Raw genomic sequence first — 19,386 nt, forward strand, 5'->3', positions numbered from 1 at the left:
AAAAGATTCATACAGTATATAATTTCTATAATAATCAGTTACAACCACACTTTATGTTGAAAGTAACCATTGCATGATATTTTTAAAGGAAACAAAGGGCAATTATTCACAAAAATGATCATAATAATAAAAATACACATATATGGTAGAGACACAAATATGTTCGTTTATTTATGAAATTAACTACCCATTAATTTTGGTATTCTTATAAATTTCAAGCACAAACATTCAAATACACAAACACATATATATGCTGTCTAAGGTGGTAACAGTTTTAAACTGTGCAAAATTTCATTCTAGTTAAAAAAAAAACTCCTATTTTAAGTTAACCAAGTAACAAATCAATTTTAACTGAGATTCTTAATAAACCTCTCAAGAAAAACCTTGTAAAAACAACATTAAATAGAGTAACTGAAGTGTTTGAACATTCATAACTTTCAATAATTATTGGTCTTAAGCAACATTACATAAGCTAACACATTAATGCCAAATATTTAAATTACCTAAATTATTTGAATCTTAAATTATAACAATTTTATAAAGTAATTCAAAAATACTGATGAAAATTACAAAATTCTTACCAAATATGACTTCCATTAGTAGGCGTAGACCTGGTAGTAGGGCATTGTAGAAAATAAGAATACTAAGCTAAGATGAAAATAAAACTGTGTCAATAGATAGTAATAATGTATTCCTTTTAGTAATTTAAAACAGCAATTTAAATGAAGGTACATAAATATGTAGGGTATCCACATTTAAAAAATTAGTCATATATATTTTGTGAGCATTATAAACATCTATCCATTATGCTAAAAATAACTTTTTAATTAATTGCTGAAACCCTGCTAAGTTTTGAACATGAACAAAACTTTTTATTTAAACAACCATTTATTACATTTTTTTAAAAATAGAAAAAAATTATAATCAGAGGGTTGATCTTTTGTTATTCATATCATTTAAAAATTACCAAAGTTCAAAATATAAATATATATACAGTAATATAAAATGCCTTTATGATTTATCATGTTAAATAATATATATACACACACACATGTACATAATAGCACAGTGTGTCTGTCACTTTCTGTATCTCCTTAACAGTTAAATGTAAAAAAAAAAAATTATATTTGAAAATGTTTATTTCAAATAGTACATAACACAAAAATTTGCAGTTCATAAACTTTCATTTTGACACCAATATATCATTGATCACATGTGCTGAATGGTCAATCTTAAAAAACAAAATATCAAGATACAAGTTTCTTTTTGTGAATGAATTTCACATAAAATAAGGAAACTTCCTTTATCTACTGACTGAAAGAGATATTTTGAAAAAAGCAGCATGAATGGATAAAAAAAGCATGAGAACAGACTTGAGTAATTTGTTGCTGTTCCTTTTATATACATTTTTTTCATGTCAGTACAATATATATGCACAACTTTATTGTATTTCCTTTTATGAATTTATTTAAATTGAATATCTTCCCTTTGACAGTTCTTATAGAAATTATAACTGTTAAAAAGTACTTCCTTGTGCTCAGTACAATGAAAAATAATAGTACATCCAGCAAAAAAGCAAAATAAAAAAAATCCCAGCATTTAATTAGCAAAGCTTATCTATCTAATGTGCAAGATGCACTCATTCCATCAAACACCAAACATTTTTGTCAACAATGTATTGTATTCAGTTACCTTCTGTGCTTAAAAACAAATGCAATGCAATTTTGATTATTGAAATAACACAAGGAATGACAGAAGACAGTCATAAATGGCCAAAAAGAAAATTGTATTTAAAATACACTCTGATCCAAGAGGTTGGGATGACTGCACATTTTATGATCCAAGAGGTTGGGATGACTGCACATTTTATCCATCATTACTTTTTGGAAAATTACCATTGAACTGTTTTAATGAGCACTTACCAGTATTCAGTGTTGTTAAAAATGGCTTTAAAAGGTAATACTTAGACAATTTGCTAATAACAAATTATTCTTACAACAACATTAATATAGCACAGTTGAAAGTAGCTTAATATTGGGCATTTGTGATGTAATCACTCCATTGGAACACAAGATTACAGTTGAGTAATTCCATCACAAATGTTGCACTTGAGAAGCTCATCCAGCCATTTATTCTATCATTCAATTCTTCTTAACACATTATGTCAGTAGATAACCTTGAATAATCAGAAAAAATGGTCCTAACAACAATATTTCTGCTAAGTGAAAACCTTCTATCACGACCTTTCATTTTCAGTCTCGCATCTAGATCCATGCTATTGCCCAGTCTTGTAGACTAATTGCAGCATGTATACACTTCTGCATTTACATGATTTAAACTAGCAATTTATACATCATATGATCACTCTCTTTTGCATATGAAAATTTTTGTAGAGTTTGCTTGCTTTCATGTAATGAGTCCTAATAGATTAGCCAGTCAAGCTAGAAGATTCATTTAAGATGAATAAAATAGAACTCTACACAAAATTTTAAAATGGCCATATTTAGTCAACTGTGACATGATTAAGCCCTATTTAACCTTTTAACATTTACCATAGTTAATAGAAATTAAGAAATGAAAATCATCAAGCTGTTACATACCCAAAACACTCCTCCATTTAAGGCACAACACTGAAGTATTCTGTATACTACATTTGGTTCATTTCTAAATATTTTAAAAAAAGAGGAAAAGGAAATTAATAAGTTCAACATCAATTTACAAAAACATTATGATACAGATAAGGCCAAACATCACTAATTTAAAGGAGAAATATTTTTACAATCAGCCATAGATCATGCTAATTGTAGAAAAAAGAAAACCAGCAGAGAGCATCTATAAAAAATGATTACATAAACTGTACTTTTTTAACTCAGCATCCTAGCTGTCAAACACATATGAAAATTAAAAGCCTATATAAATGTTTGAAAAATACTTTTCAACAATTAGTTATATTGTTACATATTTTTAGCAGAAGTTTTGATTTTTATATTTTTTGTTCCAAAAGGGTTAGATTAAAAGTAAAAAAAAAAAACAATATTATTATGAAAATGTTTGTTTTATAAGAGCATTAAAACTTACTCTTTTTTGGATCGGACTTTTCCTGACTGAGCTCTTCTTCGAGCAAGAGTTGTCATTGAACTTTCAGAAATATCTTCTTCTTGTATTTCTTTCACATTACATTTAGCACGCTCAAATTGTAAGACACCTGACACCCCAAGAACTGCATCTCTCACTCCAGCTGCCATACTGATCATTATTAACTTAAACAAAAACAAACAATAATATGATAAAAAAATTCAACACACAATATAAACTACTGAGACTATAATAACAAGGCGACTCTGACAAACTACTAGCAAAATTAATGTATAACCTATAAAACTGGAATACATGAATATTGATTTATTTATAAAACAGTAAAACACTATATAATATTTTCTTTTTTTGATTAAAAATTTATTTGTAGTTTGTTTTTTTTATTATTATTTGGTAGAAACTGAATGGAAGAACATTTATGATATCAGTGAGGTACATGTTGAATGTTCCAAATTATACATTATTCTTTTCAATTCCACCATCTGTAAAACACATAAGAAAATGTAAAACCTATGTAAATGTTTAAAAGAATTTCAATCATTTATTCCCTCTGTGTACTTATTTCATGCATTTTTGTTTCTTACAACCAGTATAGTGTCCATTATCCTCACAAAAAATTAACTAAATAAAAACAATACACACTTCCTTTCTTTTGGAACGTGATCCTCACATTTTCTTCTTGTATACAAAAAATTAATTTGTGTTTACTTACAAAACAGTTTATATCTCAACAGTCAATTCATGAGAAAAGTTTGTTTTTGTTTTTTTTTACCATGACTGACGTTTGAAAATTTATTTATGGCTCTGTTTCATTCGTGTCTATGCTATCAATGTCACTTGGATATTAAAATATGAAGAATGCATTAAAGAAATTTTTGATGCACTTTTGGTTGAGGATATCACCTACAAAACATGGGAAGTGTGTCAAGGTGTTCATAACTTTACCAAAGTAATATCCACAACCAGAAGGTAGTGATTCGGGAACAAAATGCAGGTTAGAGTATATCTGACTGCAATAAAGCATTTATATTGTTATGAATTTAAAAAACAAAAAAGCATATGTTTACATATAAACAGCTTTAGCAGCTATTTGAGTCCAATAATAGAAAATCTGTACTAATAGAATAAATGAAATATGCATTATATCTCTACAGTAGAATGTGTACAAGCACTGATGTAGACTACAAAATAAGACATATCACATTTGTAGGTCTCTTAGGGATGATTCATTAACACTAGGGTGAGTGTGCTTTCATTGAAATGTTCATCTCTCAAATACCAACGTTTTTAACAGTTCTATGGAACAGTCAATAGACCATCCCAGAATGCCTTGGCCACATCTTGATATTTGACCTCAGTATTGACAAAATAGCTGGTTTTTATTAGTGCAATCTTGATTTGATAGCATGGTGATATTCAAAATTCTAAGTTTGTTGCCATATTAACTGGTTCCAGTTTCATAAAATCTTCTCCAGCCAACTTTCTACCGTTAATAACATTTCCACCATGCCATACTATCTTGACAACTGGTCAAAGGTTTTTGCCATGGCTGCTTCTGCTGAGAAAAGTTTGATCACATAGCTCTTTATCTCAGACATTAATCAAAGTTTTTTATCATGAATGTGATTTACTTCTAGCTGCTGCATGAACATTTGTTTAGCTGAAAGTTTGCAAAATATATTCGCCACACCATGATTTTATAGAAACCTTTAATTTCCTCTGTGAAATACCAGTATCCCTACAGTATGTTGAGCAACACATTTTGGATGCCTAGAAGCAAGAGATCTAAGAAGAGAATGGAATTCTAGATGAGGTGGCAGTAGAGGAACAAAACTGTAGTACCATACTGATTTAAACCCTCAAGATCAAAGAATAATCCTGACTAAGGAAACTTGGAAAACCATGAAATAGATGTATGAAATTCCTGATCACTTAAGGACCAATAAAAGGATTGCTTGTATTCTCATCATTGGCACAAAGGATTCAGCTGATGCTTACATTCCCAGAAGAAAAAGAATCATCCATGTAGTGGGAGAAGGAAGGATGATTAAGAGTGTGGCATCCTATTCTATACCACTGAGAAGAATGAGAAATAGCTAAGCCCAACTAAGAAATGAGATGAAAAAACAACAACAAAAAACTGATGACATACTGAATTGGAGCACAAAAAGATGCTGCAGTCCCAAACAAGAAGCCAACCTGAGTTGTATCTGAAAGTATGTTCAGGACATTGCGACTTAACAACTGACAAGATTTTACCAGCAGTAAATAGTTATCCATAGAATGGTATGTGCACAGTAAAATGGAATGAAAGAGATGACAAAAATTCATGCATTAGAGTCCATGTTAATCCTATGCGAGTCCAAAGGAAAAACCTAAACTGCAATACCTGACCTTTGTATATCACAAATGCTGATAGTAATGGGACTCCACTGCTATGACAAAGTGCAGATAGAAACAAACTACAACAAAGGTGTACATCTAAGATCCAAGTAAAAAGTCAACACAGATTGAGGAGTGATTTACTTGTGAACCTTGGGGAATCTAGGCATTGATACAGATAAGGAAGATCAGTAACACCAATCTCACGTCTTCATGGGCCTAACAACTAACAGGACAAAAACTTTGAAAAACTAGCTTGACTCTCCCATTACCCCCAGAAACAGATAACCCTAGAAGTAAGTTCTAAATCACAATAAACTGCAAAAGACAGAAACCCTATAAGTTTGGTGGATAATTGTGGGAAAATGGGAACTGAATGACCAACTGTGACCATAGGATCTGTAGAGCTTCTGGATCGATGGTTAAGATTAACAAACATCCAGTAATTCTTGAAATTGAGCCCCCACAGTCTCTAAAGGTACACAATAATAAACAATGTTGCTGGTGATCTTACAAAGCAATGGAAACCTTGGATATACACAAAACCTATTTTGAGTACCAACATACCAAAGAGTGGATGTCAGGGATAGGTATTCACAAAAAGTTGTGTAACTATAATCCCCTTCTAGGAGCTGATAAAATTACAGACTATAATAACAAACACAAGAATTGTAGAATCCAAAATTTGAACCAACATGCATGCTACCAATGAATGCATGTCCTCAATGAAACAGGTGATCATGAAAATCTTTCAACAAAGTGAAGTGAAAGGAAACAAAATGCTGAAGTTTAATTGTAAATTTATAGACTTCCTCTGGCCCATTAAAGGACACAGACCTGTGTAGGTGAGCCATAAAATCCACATTAGAAAGCTGAAATTCAAGGAGGAAATATTATTTGAGAGTCAGGAAATGCTTCTACCTGGTGGTGGTAGACAAAAGCACAAAGTTTTAATAATGTGTCAGACAAGACCTTACTGTCCCTTCATGTAAGAAGTAAACCTACCAGCATGAATCTCAATTTCCATGCATGGAGACAAAAAATAATAGTTCCAAGTCCTTTCAGCCATAAATTAATGTCCAAAAACAACCAGAAATAGCTCAAAACCTCACACATTCAAAGAACCAACAGAAAAAAATAACAAAGACAATTTGTTCTCTCTAAAACACTAAGGATTGCCTTCAAATGCAGCCTTAAAGCCCCCCCCACCCCCTGAAGGACCACCACAGGTCTAAATATATGTCTTCATCTCACTAGGAATAAGATCAGTGACACTAAGTACCAGAGGTGGGAGAGGAGGGACTCAACTGGCCTAAATGCTGGAAATAATCATCCAGTAATTCATACCATAACTGGCTTGTTAATTGGAAGAATGAAATGTTTTTTTAATTATTATTATTTACTGGTATGAAATTAGCTATATAACATGATAATGTTCAGTGTATCTCTGACTGATCATAATACTATCACCCATTGGTGATACTTTGTTGATAAAAAGTGATAACTATCTGTATGAGGTGCTTATATACAGTACAATAGAAGCTGCACTGACACAGATAGAGAGTATCACAAGATAATTATTGCCACGAGGAACTGAGTGGAGTATGAAACATTAAAGAAAGTGAGAAAAAAATCAAACAAATGCTTAGAGTGGCAAAGAAAAAAAAAAACTCTGGCAGTCAAGTAATAGTAATGAGTGGCAGTGGAGGTAAGTATGTTTTAGAAATAAAGTAGATATTTGGTTAATCACTAAAGACTTTTCTAGGTATTTCATATCCAGCTATCACATTACCTATTACATCTCTTATTATAGCAACAATTCTGAAAATACAGAATCAACACTTAATTACAAAATTATTGGTTCAATGGCAAAAGTCAAATCTTTGTACTTGTAAAACAACTAATTTAATTTAATTATTCTTTGTATGTAGTTTATATTCAAAACATAAGTATACAGCTGCAGTGATGACAATGTTGTCAGATGTTCATAAGAAAGAACAGATTTTGTATACATGCTACATTTAGCTACCTTTATACTATCCATGATAACTGTTTAGAATACTTGAAGCTTGCTTCAGGACATCATTTCCTTGATAGTTACATAAGCTGTAAAACCACACAAAAATAAACATTATAAAAATAAGAACAGAATTATTTTTACTATTAAGAGCAGATATTAATTTACAGTTCCATAAATGTACAAAATATATTCTTTACAGAGCACATAATACTTATTGTGAAACACTAACACTCTGCAAAAGTGAAGTTGGAAATATTAGGTATCTGTGAACCCATCAGTGTTTTCCTAAAATTTATCAAACAAAAACTACTTTTTAACATTTAAGTTTATAAATCAACTTTGTCTACCTAAAATATGTTTTGTTAAATCATATATATCGATAGATAAATCCTAATAAAGTGGTGAGAGTTGGTTTCAGGTTGTTGTTTTTACTTCTCTCATAGTAGAAAATAACATTATTCTATGCCAAAGAAAAAATAAATTGAAGATTTGACTCCTAGCTGAGAAGATAAACAAATTCAATAAATAAGCCAATTCAGTACTTAGTTTGATCTGTACATGCAACTCAACAGAAACAAAAAACATCTTGAAACTTCAAACAAAATTAAAATCTACCAAGAACTCTTTGATAATGATGATGTGTGTGTGTGTGTGTGTGTGTGTGTGTGTGTGTGTGTAGATAGTCATTCTAGTAACTAAGATAAGATGCACTTAAAAGCAAATTCCATTAAGGTCATTAATTGTAAGAAACTTAATTTGAAAGTTGTTTACATTTTATTAGAAGAACCAATAAGCAAATACAATAAACTGGCAACCAGCAAATAAAAATAGATTAAGAAGTTTGGGATTACATGTAGTGATTAAAAAATATATCTGTTTTTAGGAAAGATAATACGCCCATGGTCATTTATCAAATATTAATTATTAAAATAGCATACAAATGATAATTGTTTAGTATCAGTGTAAATGAAGAAGATAAAACTTAATACTTTTTGAAGAAGTTATTTTAGGGGCATTTCCCAAAGGTCTAATTTGCTCACTGTGATACTAGCATCAACTTGTAAATGTTCACCCAATTTTAAAGAAATTTTTTTCACATTAGAACCTAAACATTTAAGTGCACAATATAAACCAGATCAAAATTTACATAACAAACAGCTAATAACATACAGAAATGGGTCAAATATCTACAGGCTTTTAGTAGCATTAAAGGACTAACAATCAGGAAATATCAGTAAAGATAAATTTCAATATCAACCTACAAGTCAAGCATGATTACAAAAAATGTAGCTTATAAAAATCAGTTAAAATCCAGATTCTTCATATATGTTGAATGAAAACTTTATGTTAAGAATAGTACTTTTATTGAACAAGTAAAAACATTCTGGAGAATGTTCTCCACATTATGTCAAAGAAACATGAACAGTCTAAATCTTAGTTATACACATGTTATACAGACTTCTGAGCCAATAATATACCAGAATAAATTACAATAATAAGGCCTACCTTTCATTTCCTAATGCACTGCTCTGATAACATAAAAATATATACAATTTTTGAAATATTTCCCACCCAATAACTTTCTGTTTGTTGAAAAATTAAATAATGAGCTATTTTGTATTTTCTGTTGAGCTTTGAATGAACTTGTGTAGAAGAAAACCACAATATAAATATTTTTGAAGGTCTTCTTGAAGATTTAAAAGTTTATTTGTATGAACTTTTATTAAATTTCTCACAATGTCATATTTCCTCAAATATGTTCTTTTAAATCTGGATATAGATCTTAAACAATTCTGTTTTTTTCAAAGTGTCAATAATCTGAAAGCAATAACTCTTCATATTAATTCTAACACGTTTGTAAACTGTAACAATGAACTGGATATATTTAAGAAAAAATATTAACAAGACTCCTTAATGTAGTTACCTAGTTATTCAGTTTTAAAAATCATTATATCATAGTTGTTTCATATTCAGATATAAATAAGAAGACTAAAACTGAAGTTTTCTAATGGTTAGACATGAAGCTTTAACTACTTACATCATCATACTTTTAAATAGTTGCCCAAACTGGACTTTTTGTAACTGGGTAATTGGATTCCAAGTAAATATTTTGTTTGTGTGCAAGTATTTAGACACTACAAGTGTTTTAATTAAATTAAAACCTTTTCAAAATTAACATATATTTATGTTTTGGTTAAACAAATATATTTTCAAAATCAATAATGTCATAATAAGTTATTGTCAACTTTTAAAATGAATTTTATAACCATCATTTAATAAAAATATAATTCAAAGAACATCCAAGCAAAAGAATATTTTCAAATGATGAAAACTGAATGTTAAAGGCTTTGGTTAAAACTAGAAACTTTTAACAAGACCCTTAACTCAAATTAACATAAGAGAATGGAAAGGTGAATTTTTTGTTTTCAAATGTCAAGGTTACTTTTTACTCAGAAAAACCAAATTCTAAAACACTAATTGGAACATAAGTTGCTCTTCAAAGTATTACTCTTACCCAGCAAAAAGTTGAAAGAAACCAAATTAACTGCAACTTTCACGTCATTAGGCAACTACTCTAAAACTTTAGTACCTCTAACAGCATAACTTTGACAAAGAACATATCTCTACTCAGGCTTATAGTGTTTAAACTACTAACCTTAACATCTAATTTGTATTTCCAAATATTTCATTCAACTATCAAATTAGAACATTACAAATGCCTAACAGAGTGCTTATAGATGATTATTTAAATTATTCTTAACATCTGAATATACTGTCATATGGACTCTTCTAAAATCCAAAAAAAATCAATTAAAAACTAAACCTCTCTATATGGCTTTTTTAATCATGGAATCATTCTAGCAACCTTATTCAGCATTATTTCCAACAAATTCATACACTTCTTATAGAAAGTGGAGTACACAAAAATACTCTAAATTATGCAGAAGGAAAAAAAAAGCTCTTCTGACTTGTTTTTCATCACAGCTATTTGCTAGGTACTCAGTAGTAGTTTTAGAATTTTATTACCAATCATATCTAAATTTTTCATATCACTACCGATTCTCTCTAACAAAAAAAAAAAGAAAAGAAAAAAGGAGACTTTTCCAAATTTCAGTACTTCAGGCTCATAATTTACATAACTTAGCATGAAAACTAATCTCTACATTTTTCTCAATCACTGAGGATGAGAGGTCATAAATATAACAAATGTTCTCAGGATAATTTGCTTACTTCCAGGGATCTTAGTAACATCAGTCCAAGTACTACTATACAAAAAGATATATAAATCATTGCAATAAAAACTGAGCATTATAGCTCACAAAACAGATCACTAAGTTTTTATGAAGTTAACTTATTATTCTTTGTGTGGTACTTTCTTAAATAGTTTCTATATTATGAATATCAAGTTACATAAAATCAGCTAAAATGTCTTTGAAAAACGAAAAGTAGAAGCCCTATCAAAAACTTCAATGAGTTAATAAACACAGAAAATTTTCTATGGTCATGTTTAGAATAATTAATTAAATGTCAACTTTTCAAATGTGTTTCTCATGAATTTTAACAACATATTCAAATGTCTTTAACATTACAAAGGTACATTAACACTCCATTCAACATATATCATTAAAGTGTAATTCCAAACCACAAACTACCTAAACATACTACCTATTATAAACTTCAGTATCCAGTTTTGTGTTACTACTGCTACTAGGTCAATTTCAGTCTAGTCAGTACTCAGCAGCTGTATAAAAACCGTCTCCACCAATCAGTGTCTCTCACCTACTGTTGTACCATCATTATCTGTGTGACTGATGAAACTTCTATCAGTCACCACACTGACAATGATGGTACAAAGGTAGTTTTCATAAGACAATAGACAAACTCTATCACTGTCAACAGTTGATGGGTCAGTTGTATTTCTGTTGTATTGAGTTTAAATTTCACAAAATGATAATTGCAGACATAACCAATTATGTACAAGTTTTGTAAGCTGAATCACACAAAAAGAAAAATATAGAACTTTAAAAAGTCCTACGCTATAAATAATAAAAAGTTCTTATTGCTATAATTATTACTGAATATTAGTTATTATTATTAGATGCTATTAAACTTTTTTATAAAATTACAATAATCGCACAGAAATCAACGTAACAATATATGACTTGTACATACAAGCACAAAATACTTGCATAATAATAGCACCTAATAGAAAAACAAACTCTAAAACTAAACACAATATACTTTGTAACTGTACAAAAACTATAAATAATATCGAACAAATGTATAATTCAAGCATCAGAGAAATAAACCTTTCTTCTTCACGTCCTTTCTTCGTTTACAGCTGATCTGTCCTACTTCTTTCACCCAGGTGACTCAATAACAAATCAGACAAAAGTAACAGAAATTTTGAAATAATAAAATATTACGAATTTGACATTATATACTTTAACTTATTTTATTTTTAAAATCATATTATTTCTAAAACTACATATACAAATGAATCATTACGTATACGTAAAATGCAATGCTATGTAAATACATACTATTTTATTTTCACTTTTATATAAAAATTACCTTTTGACTTTACCTTGTTACTTTAATATTTATTGGATATTTATATATCTTCATTAAACCTGTTTTTATCCAAAAATTAAATCCGATTGCATTTAATCTTAAAATAATCCACTCTTCCGATTCTACCGTAAAATATGTATAGTTTTTTTCTAAGCAAAATCTTCTCTTTGTTGTTGTAGCACAGATCACACACAGAAAGTAGAGCCCCAGTATGGCCAAGTGGTTCGAATCCACGTCGCACCAGACATGCTTGCCCTTCCAGCTGTGGGGGCGTTATAATGTAACGATCAATTCCGCTATTCGTTGGTAAAAGAGTAGCCCAAGAGCTGAAGGTGGGTGGTGATGACGAGCTGCCTTCCTTGTAGTCTTACACTGGTAAATTAGGAACGGCTAGCGCAGATAGCCCTTGTGTAGCTATGCGCGAAATTCCAAAACGAACCAAACCACAAAAAGTAGAACTCTCACAGTAATTCTGCAAGTATTATATAATACATTATTAAATTATGAATAAGAAATGCACAACCAAATGAAAGGTGTTCCTGCTACATTTAATTTTCTTCAGTTGCTTCAAAATCCAGGCCTGGCATGGCCTAGCGCGTAAGGCGTGCGACTCGTAATCCGAGGCTCGCGGGTTCGCGCCCGAATCGCGCCAAACATGCTCGCCCTCCCAGCCGTGGGGGCGTTATAATGTTACGGTCAATCCCACTTTTCGTTGGTAAAAGAGTAGCCCAAGAGTTGGCGGTGGGTGGTGATGACTAGCTGCCTTCCCTCTAGTCTTACACTGCTAAATTAGGGACGGCTAGCACAGATAGCCCTCGAGTAGCTTTGTGCGAAATTCCAAAAACAAACAAACAAACAATGCTTCAAAAGCAGTACCGATAGCAAAGGCTAGCAAGTTGTAGAACAAACACATACACGATGTATTTGGGCATGAGAGGCAAGCATACTAAACATTTTCTACATTCTTTTTCAGTCGTAAAAGGGCCCGGTATGGCCAAGCGTGTTAAGGCGTGCGACTCGTAACCTCAGGGTCGCGGGTTCGCATCCCCGTCGCGCCAAACATGCTCGCCTTTTCAGCCGTTGGGGCGTTATAACGTGACGGTCAATCTTACTATTCGTTGGTAAAAGAGTAGCCCAAGAATTGGCGGTGGGCGGTGATGACTAGCTGTCTTCCCTCTAGTCTTACACTGCTAGATTAGGGGCAGCTAGCACAGATAGGCCTCGAGTAGCTTTGTGCAAAATTTAAAACAAACAATCATAAAATATTAATACATGGGATTGTATGTGATCGTAATACAAAACGTTGGTCATTAAAACTCGCTAAAATCCCTTGTGTGAATATGTAAATATATTATGTTTTCTAAGTTAGTTATACATAGAAATTCTTTTTTTTTTTTTTTTTGTCATCTAATTTTCATGCTGTTATGGCAGCAGAATCTCCGGTAAGTTTTTGAAATTGTCATGTTTAAACTGTTTGTTCTCTATCGTACATAAATAACTATTTTTCCCAAAAGGATATTGCAGTAAGATATAGTATTCAGATTTTAAGTGTGTACATTTATTACAGTAAGAGTATCAGCGGGGGGCCAGATTTTAAGAATTAACACTGTAATATCCTTTGCTGCTTATATATATCAAGATAAAGAGGTGATGTTATCGATTGGATAAAATAAGCAACTTTACCTGTTGAATTCAAGCATGCCTTCCTGATCTAGTTTTATTACCAGATCGTCAAGTGAGAACATAGTTTAAGGGCCCTATGTTTTAGTTCTACAGAGAATAACAGAGATAATTCCTGAATGAAAGAAAGCACGTTCCAACAGAAACTGTTATGATCCCATCTACATAACTACACACTGTGTTTTCTATTTATTTATTAAAATGTGTTCAGGCTCATTATTTCACAATTAAACAAAATCAGAGTTCAGTCAAATTACCAATCACAGAATACTCCCCTTATTTATTGATTGAATCTTCTGTTGTTAGTGGGATTGCCTATTTGATACTTGTCGGGAAATTGGCCTTACATGAAAATATCATAAGTAGATATAAAAGAAACATTTTGTTGGTATCAAGCCATCAGCCAGCAAATGTTGATTCTGTGGAACTTTAGGCGGAAGAGACATAGTAATTTTGAGAACCTTAACGGATTGCAACTACCTGTTGTAAGAAAAGGAGATGACACTTTAGCTTCTATACTGGATACAAAAAGACCTCATAAAGGAGGCTGAACTATTATTTCCTTGTCTTTCATAAGACAGGCGCAGCCCATTAAAGTTCTCAAAGCTACTAATTTTGTAATGACATTATTATTATTTTCAAAAATCAGCTCGGCTGTGGAGGACCCATACAGTATCATATCCCTCCTACATTCCTTACTAATGGATTCAGGCTCTATCTACGAGACAACCAGACAGTAAGCTAAGGGTGGAGTCGAGTGTTCCAATTGTTCAGAAGAGACAACAGAATGCACTGTGACTTCAGATTACTGGTTGAATGAAAGCCCAAAGAAATTATATGATTGGAATGTTCTTATGCTCCTGTAGCACATTTGTTTTTATTGGCGAGGATAGGCATGAGTAAATGGGTAGACCAATACCTACTTCACAGTTTTAACCAGGCATTAGAACTATCTTTAACCTGTTCACTCAGCTAAGCCTTTGACCAATGAAAAAATCCAGTCTTTGCAGTTGAATAAAGTATTTTAGTATTTAAAGTATAATTCTAGCTACACTCAGTCTTTCACTTCGAATTTCGACCTAATCTAAACAAGTGTTTTAATGTTACTGAGATATAGTTCTTGTTTTCTTGATTTGTTATGGACTCTTTAGTGAACTGTGAAGCCTTGCAGATATTCCAGAATGGCTGGGATTTCTTCATCAGCAAGAGTTATGAAGTCATTTAGGAAATGCAGAGTATCAAGGTAACATTTACAGTAAGACAGATTAAGGATGAAGAATTGATTCTTACTCGAAAAAATTGCCAAACTGGTAAATGAGTTAATAATAATTTGTCTAAGAGCAGACATGCTCGCAATAAGTTGCGAAGGCTATGATGTTACTCAGGAGTCTAGGTAAGTCAATATCATTGGATAATCAGAGTTGATACTGCTCCACCTAGGAAATCCTCCAAGTTGTCAAGTAGCAGGAGTTTTTGCAATTGTTGTTGCGCCCCAAGGAAATGAAGACTGGAGAAAAGATAGGCTTGATTATTTCTTCCATTATAGGATGACTAGAAAGAGATGGCAGATGTGTTAATTATATTCCTATCCCTAGTTAGAGTTTTCAACGCATTTCAATGGATGGCAAAGTCCTGGAAGTTAAAGGCAGAGCAAATTCTAGCAAGACTTAATATTTGTGACAACGAACAAGATGACAGTGGTACGACAGATGGATCCTGTAGTCAATAAGCAAGCCTCAGTCTAGAGGGCTGGATCTGCTGGAAGCATGTGAAGGGCACACACCAGTGTAATAAATGGGGCATCATTCGAGCCATGAAAGACATTCAAGATGGAACCAAGGAAAGAACTCCCTTCTCAATCACCTAAGATGATCACAAATTGTTCCATGTTAAAGGATATTTCAGTGCTCAAGCACACATGGCAAGATGTTTGCAGTCAAATAGATTGAAGCCTGGACCTTCTACAATTGAAAATAATATCAGCTAAGCGAAATTTATATGCAAAAACGGCTCGTTTGGGCTGAGAAAACACTTTACATAGAAGAGCGAACAACGTTTCGACCTTCTTCGCTCGCTTTTCAACGCTCTTTCGACGTTGTTCGCTCTTCTATGTAAAGTGTTTTCTCAGCCCAAACGAGCCGTTTTTGCATATAAATTTTTCAACAAGTGGGTTTCTCGTCATCACTGAAGCTAAGCGAAATGATCATTTCTTCACCGAGATACAAGGAGAATGTCAAATATCCATAATACAGCTTATCTAAACCCTAGCAGAACCTGACAAGGGTCCAAGCAATTAAAAGACAATGGAACTCTGCTGGTGGGATTAAGAGGAGAAGAGTGAATCCCCAACCACTTTCTGGGGTGACTGTATATTTTGTATAAATACAAACTATTCTAATGTATCTTAAAACATCTGATATGGGTAATAAAAAATTTTATGAAAATAAACTAGTAAACAATGTTTCGACCTTCTAAGGTCATCTTCAGGTTAAGAAAGAGAGTTTGCAACCTCTGAAACTGAGATGAACCAATCTAACATTCGTTTCCTATGGATGTGCTCTACGAAGTTTCATTAAGAAATGTACAAGATATAAAATCTCCATTTTGATAGAATTTCTTCGTTTTTTATTCTTCGCGCCAAAAGTACGAAAACTATTTGATAGAAAATCACACTTTACTTTCAGGATTGTCGGTTTTTGTTGTTTTTTTTACTTTTGTACACTGATAGATCATTACAACCTATATCTGTGATAACTGCCATGGCTTCTATATTGGAGAAACAAGTAGAAAAATAGAAACCAGATTCAAAGAACATAAAAAGTCACCTTCATACGTTTTCGAACACTGCACATCAAATAAACACCACATAACCATAGAAAGCACCAAAATACCAAATAAACAAACGCAAAATTATAGAAACCTTATACAACATCTCAAGCCAAAAATAAACCGATACTAAGGAACACCTTTATACCTATATTAATAAATATAATCCAACATCTAAGCACGCCCTCTACATTCCTAGACTCAATTACACAACCACCTTCAAACATGAAGCCAATTATCGGTCAGTTCTCTTTCTTTCTTTGTGAACCTGACGATGACCGGAACGTTGTTTGCTTTTCTGCATAGTGCTTTCTCTATCCATACCAGCCGTTTTTACATATATATAAAGTAATAAATCCAAACATAGGACACAAGCTTCACATTTTCAGTGAAATTAATTTTCTAAAGTTTTGGTATAGATTTTTATTTTAGAAATGTTGAGGTACATAATAGTAGCATTAGAATGACAGGGTAACTGTAAGGAAACAAAGTATAATAATCCATATAAAAGAAAATATATTTATGCAGAACAAGGTAACAAAATCCATGTTAAAATATCTTGTACGAAATTACTATCAGTTAGGGAGGGACGAATAATTTAAACTGCTTCACACTGAAAGCTAAAGACAAAAAGTGTAACACATCGTTTACTGGTAAAATGGACTATTTTCTTGTGTAGCAACTTGTTTTATATATTATTTAAAGCTCAAGTTCTCCAAGTTTGTTCACTATCGTACAGAAGACCAAGCAGTCTGTTTTTATTTTAAATCTGTTACTTGAGTTTCGCTGTAGAAATTGCTCACAGGATTACTACTAGTCTAAAGTCAGTTTTTCTAACAATTAAAATGCTTAGTTATTTTCGAGATTACAGGTAAAACTGTCATATCACATAATATTGATCTCCTTTAACATTTAAAATAATTTAGCAAGCAAATATCAGGGCCAAAGTTTGACGATGGTTAAAGACCCGAATTTCAGCAAACGTATATTTTTCAGGTGAACCGAGTGCTGTGTGTGTGTATATATACAGGGTGGCCCGTAAGTTCCTAAGGGACTTACGAGTCACCCTGTACATAGATGTAAACAGACAACTGGCCATTTTTATGGACGTTGATCTTATCAATTATTATATGATGAAAGGAGGTTACCATTTTAACTAAAAACCAATCACTTTAAAAGAATGTTCGATAGGTAGTAAAATTTATCTTTTTCAAATATTTCAATGCCTTGATTTCAAGTGCCTTTAAGCAAATGTAAGAAATTGACCTGTAAATGACTTTGCCAGGAAACAACTTTGATTACATTCATATGTAAAAAAAAAAATCAATCTGTAGGCTGTACAAAGATCTGATCTACAAATTTGCATATAAAAACAGCTGATAAAATAACTACACAATTAATATAGAACTCAAAATTCATAAAACGGAGGTAATAATCAAGTCTAGACAAAGTATTGATAGTTTATAATAAAAATTTTTATTTATAAAATCACAAAAGTTAGTATGTATGAAATTTATCAATTTGCAGATGTATTTACAGCTCTAAAATATACATGAAAACATATATTAAAAATCTGGTTTTTTCCACATAAGAAAAACCATCAGAAAATGCATGAACTTGACCCATCACGAGTATAAGTTTTATATGATATTTGTGGTAATATTTCAGTATTATATGCAAAACCAACCATACTAATAAAATAATTTTCTTACATTTTGGCACGAGCACCAGGTCTGCATGTAGAATGTTTGAAAGGGGGATTCTAATGTGTGAGATCAAAAGCCAACACATTTGTAGCATAATCATCATGCCAATGCTGTGTAAGCTTTCAGGCATGTTTCCCAGAAAATTTGCAAAAAATAGGTGCTATGAGATTAAATTCAGAAGCAATTTTACATGAAATAGTTTAAACAACTGCATGGCTGTTCATGTAAAATCACAAACATCTAATGAAAAGTCAACAAATCATCATTCTGTTGTACTACTGCATAATCAGTTAAGACTTAAATTAGTATAAATGTTTTATTACAGTAAAGTACTGTAGTATCTACATGCAGAGAAATTATTTAAATCATTGGCTATCACATACATACATGTATTCACTACAGAAATAACATGTAAGCAGGCTCCATTCTTCTGAGGAGCTTTTCCATAAATAACTCATGAAGCTTATTTGTGCTCAAAACCACATTCAACCGTTATCCATATATAACTGTTTCATTTCAAGGCATGTATTAGGATTTGTACAGTTTATATAACACAGGTGTTATATTTAGTTGTTTTTAGATGCTAGAGTTTATAGCAGGTTTATGTAATTGTTTATAAACCATCTACTGTTTAGCATGTACATTTAATTGTTATGAGATGGTGACTGTTATACTGTTATTGTTATTTTACTAGAACCTTTTGAATCTTTCTCGTTTTATTTTAGAATCATTGCATCAGGATATCTAGGATTGCATAGAATGTTCTAGACTTCTGTCAGAGTATATGCATCAAAAGATTATTACTTAGATTTAGATTGTGTGACTGTGAGTTTAGCAATACAGCTTACAGTGGTAATTGTTTAGGTGAAATGATACAGACTGTATTGTAATAACAGAGCAGAGAATAATTCATATTGTAAATTGTGTTCTAAAGTAACTGTTTGTTTGTTTTTGAATTTTGCACAAAGCTACTCGAGGGCTATCTGTGCTAGCCATCCCGAATTTAGCAGTGTAAGACTAGAGGGAAGGCAGTTAGTCATCACCACCCACCGCCAACTCTTGGGCTACTCTTTTACCAACGAATAGTGGGATTGACCGTCC

At 31.9% G+C, this 19,386-nt stretch overlaps 1 protein-coding gene across 2 annotated transcripts in view; it reads right to left on the reverse strand.

The window, feature by feature from the left end:
* Positions 1-11,933, reverse strand: part of tank (EI24 domain-containing protein tank) — a 49,683-nt gene extending 37,750 nt beyond the window's left edge. The window contains exons 1-5 of one of the 2 annotated variants that reach the window (XM_076467271.1): positions 11,809-11,933; positions 7,508-7,584; positions 3,079-3,260; positions 2,601-2,664; positions 582-648 (exon numbers count right to left, since the gene is read on the reverse strand). In XM_076467271.1, the coding sequence (XP_076323386.1) occupies positions 582-648; positions 2,601-2,664; positions 3,079-3,260; positions 7,508-7,522 (328 nt within the window). In that variant the 5' untranslated portion in view covers positions 7,523-7,584; positions 11,809-11,933. Of the gene's footprint in view, positions 1-581; positions 649-2,600; positions 2,665-3,078; positions 3,261-7,507; positions 7,585-11,164; positions 11,275-11,808 lie in introns of those variants that run through there. The other variant, XM_076467272.1, reaches the window with a different exon arrangement.
* Between the last annotated feature and the right edge of the window lie 7,453 nt (positions 11,934-19,386).

This window comes from Tachypleus tridentatus, chromosome 11 (assembly GCF_004210375.1).
Source record: "Tachypleus tridentatus isolate NWPU-2018 chromosome 11, ASM421037v1, whole genome shotgun sequence".
Classification (NCBI taxonomy): Eukaryota; Metazoa; Arthropoda; class Merostomata; order Xiphosura; family Limulidae; genus Tachypleus; species Tachypleus tridentatus.